This window comes from Mobula birostris, chromosome 18 (genome assembly GCF_030028105.1).
Source record: "Mobula birostris isolate sMobBir1 chromosome 18, sMobBir1.hap1, whole genome shotgun sequence".
NCBI classification, from domain to species: Eukaryota; Metazoa; Chordata; class Chondrichthyes; order Myliobatiformes; family Myliobatidae; genus Mobula; species Mobula birostris.
This window is the reverse complement of record NC_092387.1, coordinates 13911746-13925268: the sequence shown is the minus strand read 5'-3', so window position 1 is coordinate 13925268 and position 13523 is coordinate 13911746. Positions and strand designations below refer to the sequence as shown.

The 13523-nt window shown below is 38.9% G+C and overlaps 1 protein-coding gene across 7 annotated transcripts in view; it reads left to right on the top strand.

The window, feature by feature from the left end:
* The window catches only part of herc1 (HECT and RLD domain containing E3 ubiquitin protein ligase family member 1), a 273938-nt gene that overhangs the window by 186052 nt on the left and 74363 nt on the right, over positions 1–13523 (top strand). For 5 of the 7 annotated variants that reach the window (XM_072282232.1, XM_072282231.1, XM_072282233.1 and 2 more), the window contains 6 exons: positions 3521–3645; positions 3988–4208; positions 6455–6723; positions 8508–8560; positions 9375–9575; positions 11129–11303. In XM_072282232.1, coding sequence (XP_072138333.1) covers positions 3521–3645; positions 3988–4208; positions 6455–6723; positions 8508–8560; positions 9375–9575; positions 11129–11303 — 1044 coding nt within the window. The remainder of the gene's footprint in view (positions 1–3520; positions 3646–3987; positions 4209–6454; positions 6724–8507; positions 8561–9374; positions 9576–11128; positions 11304–13523) is intronic. The other 2 variants (XM_072282229.1, XM_072282230.1) reach the window with 2 other exon arrangements.

The window sequence follows — 13523 nt, the reverse complement described above, 5'->3', positions numbered from 1 at the left end:
TTTATAACAGGATTCTGTCTGACACTTCGGTAATTCTTCCTTGGTTGACCTCTCTTTTTTGTCTCTTAGTTATGCAGCTGTGAACCTGGGTGCTGAAGACCATACTTTCCCAAGATCTTTTAATTCATGCTTGACTGAATAACAAATTGTTATCAACTTTCTACTCAGGCTGAGAAGGTCATAAAATAAGCTGTTATAAACTCTTGCCCAGGCTAACGAAATAAACTGCTTGCAATCGTCTTTAAAAAACTGACAAATACATTGCTGTCAATCAGATAATCTGTCAAAGCTGACAAATATGCTGCTACAAATCCCTGCTAAAACTAAAGAAAACGAGCTTTCCCAGACTTACTTAAGGCTTCTAAACATTTCACTTTCTGATCCTAACTTAAAACAACTTACGGCTTTCCAATATTCCACTAGCTGGAGTACATGACCCACAGTATAACTGGGTCCACAACAGAACTAGGCTCTCTTCACATCCCATGTGTTAAGTATTTTTGCAGTATTATTCATATTTTATTTCAAGGTTCTGTTTCATAATTTAAAGCAGTGGCTCCCAAACCTTTTTTTTTTTGGGTTACCACCCCATTGGCTCCCAGACCTTATCCCCAGTGCTGCCCTCTTCCCTACCAGCCATTACATAAAATCTATAAAGAATTTTGATTTACGCTGCACAGTGAAAGAAAATGGGAATTCAAAGCATTAACAAATAATTGGAAACATTATTCAAATCCATTTAAAGCTACAGTAAAAATAATTTTCATCAACAATTTTAGAGTGTACCTTAGTAGTCTATTGCTTTACTGCTTTTTCACCTTTGAGTGAGATGGATATGCTTGGTCCAGTGATATCAGCTTCTCAGTATCAGACTGGATGTTTCTCAGAAGGAGTCTCAGATCACCACATTCAGTAGTTTTCAGTCTGTTTCGTTGCTTTGAAAGAAGTTGGGTGACTGCAATGAAACCGGGCTTCACTAAATGCGATGTTGGAAAGGCAATAAAGACCATCTTGACCTTTGTCCATGGTGCAGGATGGCATTCAGAGGTGTCTCTGCAGCCAAAAGTCTTCCTGGTTTTTTGAACCCCGGCTTCAGCTCAAAGTCATTTTATTGCGAGATCAGTTCTTCCTCCATGCCTTCCCGTTAACTCCTCATTATAAGTGTTCAGGAATGGATTTATTATCCAATCTGGAATTTGGATCGAGACATGTCTTTATGCAGCTCACCCAAGTGGGCACAGTATACTTGAAGATCATCATTTGGTATTCTTTCTCTTGCAACTCAGAAATTGGAAAAGATCACAATGACCAATGTTGCACTTAAATAGTTAACTTGGAGCAGCTCGGAAATTGGAAAAGATCACAATGACCAATGTTGTACTTAAATAGTTAACTTGGACAGACGTGTAGAGACAACTGATTTGACTTTGTTAAAATTCACGTCATTTCCTTGCAATTGAAGATGGATTTCATTAAACTTTGCAAATAATTCTGACAAATAAGCAATGTCATACCTAATATTTTTAAGTTGATTACTAAATGAAGCATTTGAGTCTTCAAAAAATTTTATCACAGTTTCAAAAAGTACATGAAAGCATCTCAGGCAGTTTTCTTTTGCAAGCCACGTGACTTCTGTCTGCAACAGCAAGCATTCAAACTGTTTATTATTCTCAATATAAAGCTCTCAAAATAGTTAAGAACTGAGAGCATGGGACTTGATTTTGTTTACTGCTGTGATAACAGTACTTAATGATTTGTGCAACCGATCACTTAGGTTTTTTGTGACAGGATGTTGTCTGTGTATTTCACAGTGAGTGGTAAATGTGTTAGCCAGAGCTGTTTTCAAGAAAGTAATATCCCCGCAATGGCGTCCAGTCATTGATGGTGCTTTATCTGTTGCACAAGCAAAAGTGTTAGTGAGCTGAATGTCCTTCTCTTTGAAAAATTGCTCAACAACCCAAACTATTGACTTCACCTTTGTATGTTTCTCGTCTCCTTGCAAATAACAACTCTTGAACCAGGCTTTCTTCTTTTATGAGGCAAACACAACCAAAGCAAGGATTCATCCAACTGCAGAGCAAATTCTGTTGCCCTAAGTATGTCGCACAAAGTGCCTTCCATGTTCTCAGTCACTTCATCTATTTCTCTTTGAACAGAGGTTTTGCCGAGCAGAATCACTTTAACTATTTGGTCTGGTAACTTATGCAAAACCACACTCAGAACTTGCCTTACTGCTGGCAGAATCAGTTCTTCTCTAATTGTATGGGGCTTTCCAGATTTAGCAATGAGCAATGAATGTTGTATGAAGCACGCAAACCATCGCTGTTTTGTTGTGAAGTACTGGCAAACATGTTTTGAAGTGTTTGCCATTTCTGAAAGTTTTCATAAAGCAGCTGAAAATAAGGCGAGTTCTTGTTTGCTTTATCAGAGTGAATTCTCTTCAAATGCTTAAGAGTCTGGATGGTTTCATTGCCTCATTTGAAAAAACTTTTTCACGCAACAGACACATTGGCTGCTTTTGGTTGCTTGTTGCTGGTGTAAATTTATATTCCAGTTACTCCACAATATACTGTCTACGGCTCTTTTTTGTTTGGTCTGCTTCTGCCATTTTCATTATGGATTAACAGCCATGCTCAGTGACCTATTGTTTAAGTCCAACCTCAACACTGTGATCAATAAAGGGGAAAGTTATGGCATCGTTGCTCAGGCTGAACCTGACTCTACCTGAAGGTACATAAAGTGGGACAGTGATATCTCATTTGGGCCATAGGCCAGAGATATGCACTCAAGACCATTCAAAAGGGCAAATTTTAAACTTCGATGCATTTTCTGTGAATTAGGTGTACTGTGTGATTAGAGTCTGGGAATCATACTAGCCAACATTGTAATACAGTAATGAACAACAATAATGCACAGGCCAAGCCAGAAATAACATGATTTCTTCTGATATGCCAAATACAGAAGTGTCACATTGCCTTTCAACAACCATAGTGCACTTTTAGCAAAGTCTAAGAGAATGGTGGGTTAACATTCGATGTACTGATTTGGTGATCATTGTAATCAATTATGAGGCACTGAGGATTAAATGTTTATAATAATTAAGTCATTTTTAAATGAACCCTGTAATTCCTCAGCTTCCCCCCTCCCCCTGCCGTTGAGGAACCCCCCACTGCCCACTTTATCTTTATCACTCCCTTCAGAAACTCCCACTGCCCCCAGGGGGGTGGGACAATATTGCCGACTTTGGGAACCACTGATTTAAAGTAATTAGTGTGTTATTAAAGAGAACAATGAAGCGTTGATCAATGAACTTTTCATAAACTCTGCATTTAATATCAGTTTTGTAAGATAGCAAATATTTTCAATAATTCGGATCATTTTTTTAAAGGCATCTGGATTCCTTAAGTATACTAAATTGATTTATCTAAACAAAGTATAGTTGGTTTAACAATTGATGTCAGTGCTGTTTGTATACCAAAAGCCTTTTATGTTCCATATTTTAATAAGATTATTTTTACAGCCCTGATGGATTGGATCAAGAAGAGAATGGATCGTCCACCAGTGTACCTTCTTCCAGAAGCCGCTCAACTGTTACTAGGAGGCAGAAGTTTGAGCTGGCAGCTCGTACACTGTTGGCACGTGCAGGTGATTCAAACATTCCTACACAAAAGATTCACAACTGCATCTGTGACTTCAACCAACTGAAGAGATGATTTTTGTTTTGTAGTTGTAACATTTTGTGTATATTTAGTGAAATAAAGGCAAGGTAATTCTGTAATTATTCATTAAACTTGTTCCATTCTTTGTAAATTTGATTATAAATTAATCTATTTTTACACAATTTAATTCTTCAGTGATTTTCACAAATGGATTACTCATAATGTAAACTGCAAAAGATGAAAATGTAAATTAGATACTTTTAAATAGCACTGCAGTCTTATTTTATGTGTTTAATAATTTGATAAAGCATTTATTTTAAAATTGCAGCAGGTCTGTACCGTTCAGTGCAGGCACATCGAAATCAAAGTCGGCGAGAGGGTGCACCAGTACCACAAGACCCAGGCGCCCTTTACGACTTCAGCCTTGATGAAGAGTTGGAGATCGACCTGGACGATGAAGCAATGGAAGCCATGTTTGGTCAGGACTTTGCGAGTGATAGTGATATATTGGGAATGTGGATTCCAGAGGTATTGGACTGGCCGACATGGGTGTGTGGCTGCAGCTTCCGCTGCTTTTGCTTACTTGCTTTGAGCTTTTACTCCACAATTGCTTTTACTGTGCTTTAACCCTTGTTGATCATGTTGCCAAAATTGGAGAAAACAATCTAAGATGCTATCAGTTAAAAAACACGTTGGTATGGATGACTTATTTACTTTTGTACAGAGAGATACATTACTACATCGTAAGTCCAGAACTGGTTTGGGGTCATACCTTGCCATAAGTGCAGTGGAAGTCCCATTATTTCTGCTGTAATTTACGGTTACAATGGCAGAGGAACTGTTAAAAACTCCAAGGAAATTTTGGGCTATAGAATTTCTCAGGACACAAAGCAATTTATCCTTCTGGCTCTTAATGTTAGAGATGTCCTTTTCCATAATTTTATTTTTCATTGAAATATATATTTACAAAGCTACACCATAACAAGAAAGTCTTGACAGGTGTCTTTAATATCCCATCTTCCTAAGTTGCTACTTTCTGTTTTATATTTAAAAAAGTTTATTTTTTGCATATTTCTCTTCAGTGATATGTCTTACAATAAAATATCAATCATTGTTAATTTACATTGAGAACCCATGATTAAATTTAGATATTGGTAATTAGTTTATTGTCACATTTACCAAGGTTTGTTTGTGTACTATCCAAACAGATCATTTCTTACACAAGTACTTCAGGTAATACATAAAGAAAACAATAACCAAATGCAAAATATAATGTTACACTTCTAGAGGAATTCCATATAGGTAGACAAATAAGATTAAAGGTCCACGATGAAGCAGACTGGGAGATTAAATATTCAGACAGTTCTTTGAAACCAAACCCTTTTAACTTCCTAAGATAGAAATCTTACTGTACCTATAAAAAGGGGGTTAATTCTTCTGCAGTAATGTTAAATACACTATATGATAAGCAACAGAGTCCTCATTCGTAGCAAATTTTAAATAAAATCTCTTGTTCTTTAGCATAGCCAGTCTGACTTCAAAAAGATAGGGTCAAATATCTTTCATACTAATAATGCTGAGAAAGCCAGATCCTTCAGTGGAAATAACTGGCATTTGAAAGATAGCACCTTTCCTTACTTTAAGACTTCCCCAAGGGCTCATTGGGCCGCAAATCGCTTTTAAAGTGCAGTCACTGTCATAATGTAAGATGTGTAGCAGCTAATTTGAAATAATGAGCCAAAAGAAACATAACAGGCGCAAAACAAACACATGCTAAAAGACTGGCCATAAAAAACCAACACCAATGGTATTCCACAAATAAATTCATCTACAACTGAATGCTTTTGAACCTGTTAAATTGTTTCGTAAGTGATGTTATTTTTGGCTCAGAAGTTAACAAATGACACATTTAAATCAAATCACCCATTTTTTGATGCTCCCATTCAGATTTATCCCAGTTTTTCCTAAAAAATTTTCACCAGATATATTTGGACCTTTCATTACTGCCTTGCTGTTTATCTTTCCAGATGTGAACAGGTGCTTATAGAATAGTTGCCTTAATTAATAATTTTCAGAAGCTTAACACTTGCTTCCAATACAGTAAAAAAAAGCATACAAAGTTATTTGCCAAAGGATGGGCAGCTAAATTGGCAATGCTATCAGCCTGCAGAATTGATTTTAAAAAAGGGGGAATGGAGGTTAGAGTGAAGTTTATTCTTCCCATTCCACTGTTTCGTAGTCAATAACAGTGCTTTCCAGTCTACCTCAGATAAACCTCACAGCAAGCCTGGGCTTCTTGAACTGGTTGTTCATGTGTCCAGTGGTTCAGTCCTGGCATCTGACTTCAATGACAATTCCAGCACCACAGTGGCCTGCTACTGTTAACATGTTCATGCTGGTTACAAAGAATGTAAATCATACATTACTTAATTATTTACATTCTCCACAAATCACTCTTTCCTGTCATTCCTCAGTAATCTAGAGCTTGTGATTTTTATAATTTAACTTACCAGTTCTGTTTAGTTTCAGCCTAGATCTTTGTCTATTGGTGATAGGAAAACCACTTACAGCAATACTGTAGTATTTACAAACGTAATTGAGCTGTAGCTTTCTCCAAATCAGTCCAAGTATATATCATTCAAAGAATTACTTCACGGGACAATAATCTTTTTGTTTGAAATCATACTAACAGTTTGTGTTTGATGCTAGCTTTTTAAAAATTGTTTTTAATTACTCTTAACCCAGATTGTGTTTTGTTGGTTTCTCCTCAGAATGACCCATTTGTTTATTTGCAGCATGTGTGTGAGTCTGATGAAAGGGACGAACTGGTCATCTGTGAACTCTGCGATGAAAGCGTTACTCAGTTTAATCATCATATGAAGAAAAACCATCCAGGTTGTGGGCGGAGTGCCAACCGGCAGGGCTACCGCAGCAACGGGTCCTATGTTGATGGATGGTTTGGTGGAGAGTGTGGGAGCGGAAATCCGTACTACCTGTTGTGTAGCAGCTGCAGAGACAAGTACCTGGCTACGAAGAGCAAGACAAAGATCCCAGTTTCAGAGAGGTGAGCGAAGATCAGTGAAAATGTGATTAGTCACCACACAATCCACTTCTTTAAAATAAAATTGAGAGAGCTTTTCTGAATGATTTCCACAAATTCTAAAACTAAATGTTGGCTCCCATAAGTTTCTATACATCATTGCTAACTAGTAGAAATGGATACATGTTGCATGTAAAAATATTATGCATTAATAACTTGAAAAATCTATGCTATCAACATATTAGCACTTAATCTTTTAATGTATGTGCCCATGGACTAAGCTCTCTAAAAGTCTGGATTTCAAAATGTGTTCACAAGGATGTGGGCATCATTGGTTCAGCAAACATTTATTTCCATTCCTAATTAACCTTGCAAGGTCACTTCACAATAGAAAAAAAACAAGCACATTGCTTTGTATCTGGAGCCACTTATTGTCCAGACTGGATAAGATGTCCATACCTATCTGAAGCATCCAGTCACAGTCCTTCAAGTACACATTCTTCACGCAAGAGTGCACGCATCTTAGTCTTTTATCTTCAAGTCTAAAATCCAAGCATTTTAAATCTACAGTGTTCTGACCCCTTATAACCCTTGCAGGCAAGGAATTTCAGACCTTTGCCACCATCTGGATGGAAAAGCCCTTATTTGTTTCCTCCCTAAACCTTCTACCAATTACTTAAAATGTACACTTGTGGCTTTTGACCCCCCCCCCACCCCGCTCTCTTTCTCTGTATAAGCCCTCTACAAGTCCATTCAACTCAATAAAAATTTCCTAGTCTTTCCTCGTAGGTACAATTATCGAATCATGCTTGAATCATCCTTTTAAGTCAACAAGTTACAGTCAGGCGGCAGGTTAGACTTCTGCTCATCGGCTGGACAGCATTGTCTAGGACACAGCTCTAATTTTTCTTCCCCAAATGTTTAGGTGCATAGATATTCAGCCCAAACACATGTCGTTTGTCCCAGCAAGTCCTTGCCAACCACCACATACGGCTTTACACTAATCCTATTTTATATTCCCCACATACCCTTCAACTTCCCTCACTCCCTCTATGTTCCACCACTCCCCTCCTCACTAGGGACAATTTAGAGACAGTAACCTAACAATCTGCACGTCTTTGTGATTATTTAATTGTTTAGCAATACGGGGTGGTAGCAAGCCCTTCCGTTAGACCCATGAGTTAGACCCATGTTGATTAACCTGCGAACCCGTATATCTTTGGAATGCAATGCGGGAGGAAGCCCACGAGGTCATGGGGGAAACGTACAACCTCCTTCCAGCCAGCAGGGGAATTGAACCTGGGTTGCTGTTGCACTAACTGCTGCGTTACCGTGTGTGGGAGGGAGAAAACCGGTGCACTGGGAGGAAAGCCATGCAGTCACAGGAGGAACATTGTAACTCCACCTCAGAGGTCAGGATTGAGCTTGGGTAAGTGGTACCGTGAGGCAGCAATTCTTCCAGATGTGCCACTGTGCATGAAAATTTCAAATACAGATTAATTTCAACATTTTTCACCCAATGATTGGTATTCTAACTGTTGAGTTAGAATTAGTTATCATTTACACACATACATGACAGATTCCAGCCGCTTATTGTGCAATGACTTAACAGGTTTTAACCTTCCCAAAAGAACCTTTGTAATATCTAGAACTACCTTTAGATCCTCCCTCACCATACAGTTCTAGATCTTGGACCATGTCATTGAACAGCATTTAGTTGTGGACCACATCCGGCATCATCTTGACCCTCAGAAACTGACCACCCTCAACGTCAGATATAGTTTGATGAGTATGAGTTTGTTTTACAGATACAAGGGCCAAGCACCTGATCTGATAGGCAAGCAGGACAGCATTTATGAAGGTACTTTATTAATCACTAATCAATTAAGTCCTTATAAAAGAACTTTTCAGCAAGATGATAATTCTTTCTCTCTATTGTCTGCCCTGCTAAGTACTTGTAGCGTTTTCTGTTGTTCATGACCAATTAATGTATTTAAATTGATATAACCATGTGTATTATTAACAGTATAGTGCAGCAGGAATCTTTAGATTTGTTTGAGGGCAAATGTTTCCTTCCTGATTTTCCCAGCCATGAGTGGGAGCAACTGTTGCTACAGTCAACTAGCAGAAATGATGCATGAGAGTAACAAAGGATTTACTTCCCAATAGAGGAACGTAATTAGACCATTGGAGCCCTCAAGCCCTGAGAGGGATATGGGCCAAACGCAGCCAAATGGGACTACCTCAGATGGGCATCATGTCTAGCATGGACCAGTTGGGCCGAATGGCCTGGTTCTGTGCCAGATGATTCAATGATTCATCCATATTGGCCAAGATGCCTTCCTCAGCTAGTCCCATTTGCCTGCCTTTGACCCATATCCCCTAAACTTTTCCTACTCTCCCCAGTCCCAATGTACTTTAAATGTTGTAACTGTACCTGCCTTTGTCACCTCCTCTGGCAGCTTATTCCATATTTGTTATGTTCTTATATTTTCTCAGCACTTTGAATATGTTTTAGACAAGTTTCCCACTAATGTTCTGCATTGGTGCTTATCAAAATTGTTGCCCATTTTATCTTCCCAAGTGTATTGTCAGCACCCACCCCCTAAGCGCGACCTTTCTCCAGGCTATTAACCATTTTTTGTCCTTACCTGCTGTTATTATTACTCCTGCAGAAGATTGGGATATGTTGGACATTGATGAAGATGAGAAGCTGACTGGAGAGGAAGAGTTTGAATTATTAGCTGGACCTCTTGGTTTGAGTGAACGTAGAATTGTACCTGAGCCAGTCCAATTTCCTGACAGTGATCCATTAGGCGCATCTGTTGCCATGGTAACAGCAGCCAACAGCATGGAAGAAACTCTCATACAAATAGGTTGGTGAAAAAAGTTTACCTGATTAAGTAAAAATTAAAGTTGTTCAGATCAGATTACTAATATGAGAAAATAGACCATTGCCAGGGCTGTTTTCATTGGAAGGAGAATGAATGGTATTACATATGTCTGTCAGTAATTGGAAAGTGGATATTTGCAATCACCCATGGACTTTTGGTGCTGAAAATTACAAAACTGACATTTATTGAGGTCAAAACATTTTTGTAATGGCAACATAAATTATAAAAGAAACATCACTGAATTACCTTTGCTTGCTTTATAAAATCCCCTCAAAAATAAATTGAACTTTCCTCTTACCCTTTATAGTGGTAACTTTGCTTTCCAAGGACATGTTATGTTTCTATTATTACCATACATTACAATAGGTATTCATCACATACTTTGACAAATCCCATTACACATCCAAATATTTCATATTTTTAAATTCCAAGTTTTTCTTCCTGCATTTTGACATTGTTTTCCTCATTTCGCTGTCTTTGCTTGAGTGTTGTAATTATTTACAATTTTCTGCCAATTTTGTACAATTTTTTGGGCAGTAAGAGCAGTTTGAATGTTCTGAAAGGGAGTATGATACTGGGTGGAGCACTAAGCGAACACGTGCATGTTATATGGCCAGTGGGACAGATTCAGCATGGGAGAGTACTCATTTCTGAGTAATAACGCTTCACAATGTAATGCCAAAACATTCAGCTCTTGCTTTCGCACAGTATGTTTCTTGGAACTGGAGTTCTGAAGTATTCTACAGCCAAGCACTTCATGAAGTATAGCTACCATCGCATTGAATTGCAGCAGCCAATTTGCATATAGCAGGGTCTCAAAATCAAAGGCATATATATTTCCAGCAATACATGATGTATCTGTGTGCATGTACCAACTACGCACTATTCTTAATGTAAAAATTAGTCAGTAAGTTCAAGGTGGTTCAAAAGTACAGCTTATCCAGGAGATTCCTGGCCTTTGTCTGCCACCAACATTTTAGTATCCTGCAAGGTGAAGAATCCTCCCTTTCCACCATTGCTTTTCTCTCCTCCATTGCTGCCATTGCTGTGTTCCTGTAGTGGGACACTTGCTTTGAAGTTGGGACCTTCTGTGATTGGTGATAAAGAAACATCTGCAATGAAATCCCTTCAGAAGCAGTGCAGGTTCCATTTTAATATTTCTGGGAAAATTCAACCTGCCAATTCTTTAAAAATGCCTTTGCCCAATTTTGCAGCTTTGTTTCACGGTGATCTGACTGGGCATTAGCACAAAGTATAGTGCACTAAGAGTGAAATCTAGACTCTTGCTTAGATTTTGAGACAAGATTCCTTGAATGTTGAAGCACAAGGAGGTGCAAGGGGCTTTGACAATTCAATTGAGTAAAGACATTGTGGACTTGCATCCTGTAATATATATTTGTTATAATTCTGCATCTCTTGCTGTATGTGTTCTCCTTTCACCTCATGTTATTTTGTGTTTTCTATTTTCCCTTACATGTCTTACTCTCTTTTCTTTTCCCCACAATGTAACGTAATTAGCATGTTCTCTGTTTAAGGTTGCCTTGGGTCGGTGGATAAATGTTCATCGGGTCGAGTAACACTTGGGGAACAAGCATCTGCTTTGCTCAACCCACACGACCGGGTCATGGCCTTGAGAAGAGTGACTGCGGCGGCACAGGTTCTTCTAGCAAGGACCATGGTGATGCGAGCTCTTTCCCTGCTCTCGGTCAGGTAAGAACATTCTCTTTCAATGCCTCCTTCACACCAAAGTAGCTCTAAGCATTAGAATGAGATGTAAGGCTCCTGGGGCTTCAAGTAGTTGGCTCAATTCTCATGATTTGTATATTAGCTACCTGAAAACCTGCTTAGAATGCAAAAAGAAAGCTTGGTCAACAAACATCCAACATCCTTTATTAATTTGCATTTTCACAGCTTATGATATTTACCTTGCATGAGACTTAACATTGTTGTGCTCTTATACTGACACATTGTACATGAGAATCAGATGGTGCATAATAACTCCTTAATTCCAATGTGAAAGGGTATGGGGTTGACTGTTTCACTGTCCTAGCATCAGGGCTAACTATGTGTAGAAAATTTGTTAGTTAGAAGAAGACTTTGGCTACGTCCACACTACGCCAGTTAATTTTGAAAACGCCGGTTTCGAGTAAAAACGACAGGCGTCCACACTAAGCATTTTTCAAAACATCTCCGTCCACATTAGGTGGATATTTGGGCGAATCTCCTCCTACTGGGCATGCGCAGGACACACAGAAAACCAGTGAAGATGAAACAGTATACTTGGTGCGCGTTTGTCCAGTTACAGAGTAGAAACACTTTAAAGGAATTGCTCTTGGCTGTCACGCAGGAGGACTTAAAACTTAAAAAAAACGAATATTGGAGCGTATGGAGGCAACCAACAGGGAGTTCACAGACAGTATGACCCAGCTGACAACGAACATTGAAAAACTGACTAACTCTGTTGCATTAATAAAGCACCTTGTTAAATGTATAAAACGTCTGCATCAGCGTTATCTTGTATTTCCATACAATGTTACATTAGGCTGTTACACATCTATTGTCAGAGAAGTACTTGCATAAATAGGTAAACCACCTTCATACAAGCAAGGACAGAAAACAGGGCAAAATGAGTATACTTATTCACTTCTTCACTTCGTTGTTAAAACAACGAACATCTGTTCTGGCACGTCATGACAGAGTTTTTAAATAGTTAAAAAAGCTCACTTTACAATTTAACTCTTACGCCGTTCACACTGACTGCACGTTATAACAGCTTGCGCAGTACCAAGCAGAAGCAGAAAAAAGCATTGTTGTTGTGGTGTTGTCATGACAGCGTTTTTAAATCTCTCCGGTTACCCCATACACACTACGCCGGATATTTAGCGTTTTCAGATTTATTCACTCTGGAGAGTGTTTTCGAAAATCTCCGTTTTCGGGGGCTGAAAACACCGTTTCAGTGTGGACGGGAGGGCAAAATGAAGAGAAAAAGCTTTGCTTTCAAAATGATCCGGCGTAGTGTGGACATACCCTTTGTATCATTCACCTAGGAAATTTTCTAAACTGTGGGAGGACTTAAGATCTTTATCTAAGGTAAACAGATCTACTAAAACATCATGGAACTCCCAATAACTAAATATGTGTAAGTTAAACCAACTGGCTCATAGCATCCGTCAGATAAGTATGAGCGGTTGTAACGGTGAAGCTCTGACCTGGGAATTGAACACACAGTGAAGTATCTCAAAGTGTATTTAGTATGGATCATTTCCGTAAACAAATTGCCAATGATGAATTGTTTAGTTCTTTGCAAAATTTTCCTTTTCTTAAAATTGAAATCTTAATTGCTACGCAACATCTCAACCAAAGGTGCTTCAGATGTTAAAATGGAAGTGAAAAAGAGATCTTAAAAAGTACAAACATGAGATTGTTCCCATTTGTTGTAAAGTATCTCAGTAAATGGATCCTAACAACCGTGTTTTGTACATGTCACTTCAAGAACACTTCCAATTCTTGCCTTCTCCAAAGCACAACTTTTCTTTTAAGGGAGAGGTGAAATGTCAGTTGGAGCCACATGGGGGAAGAGGTCTGGTTTGTGAAGTCTGTGGGTGGAATCAGGAGTGGGGAAGGTGAGTGTAAATGGAGGGTGGGCTGGAAGGAGTGTATGGGGAAAGGAACCAGATGGGAGGACCAGAGGTGGATCAGAAGAGGGCAAACGCAGGAGGTAAAGGTGACCTGAAATGGGAAAATTCACTGTTCATACCATTGAGTGGTAGACTACCCATGCAGAATATGAGGTGCTGTTCTTCCAGTTTATATTTGGCCTCACCCTGAAGACGGAGAAGACCAGGGGCAGGCAGGTTGGTATAGAGAGAGGACTTGAAATAGCATGGAACTTGAAGCTCAGAGTTTCCATTAGGTGTCTAGTGAACCTAG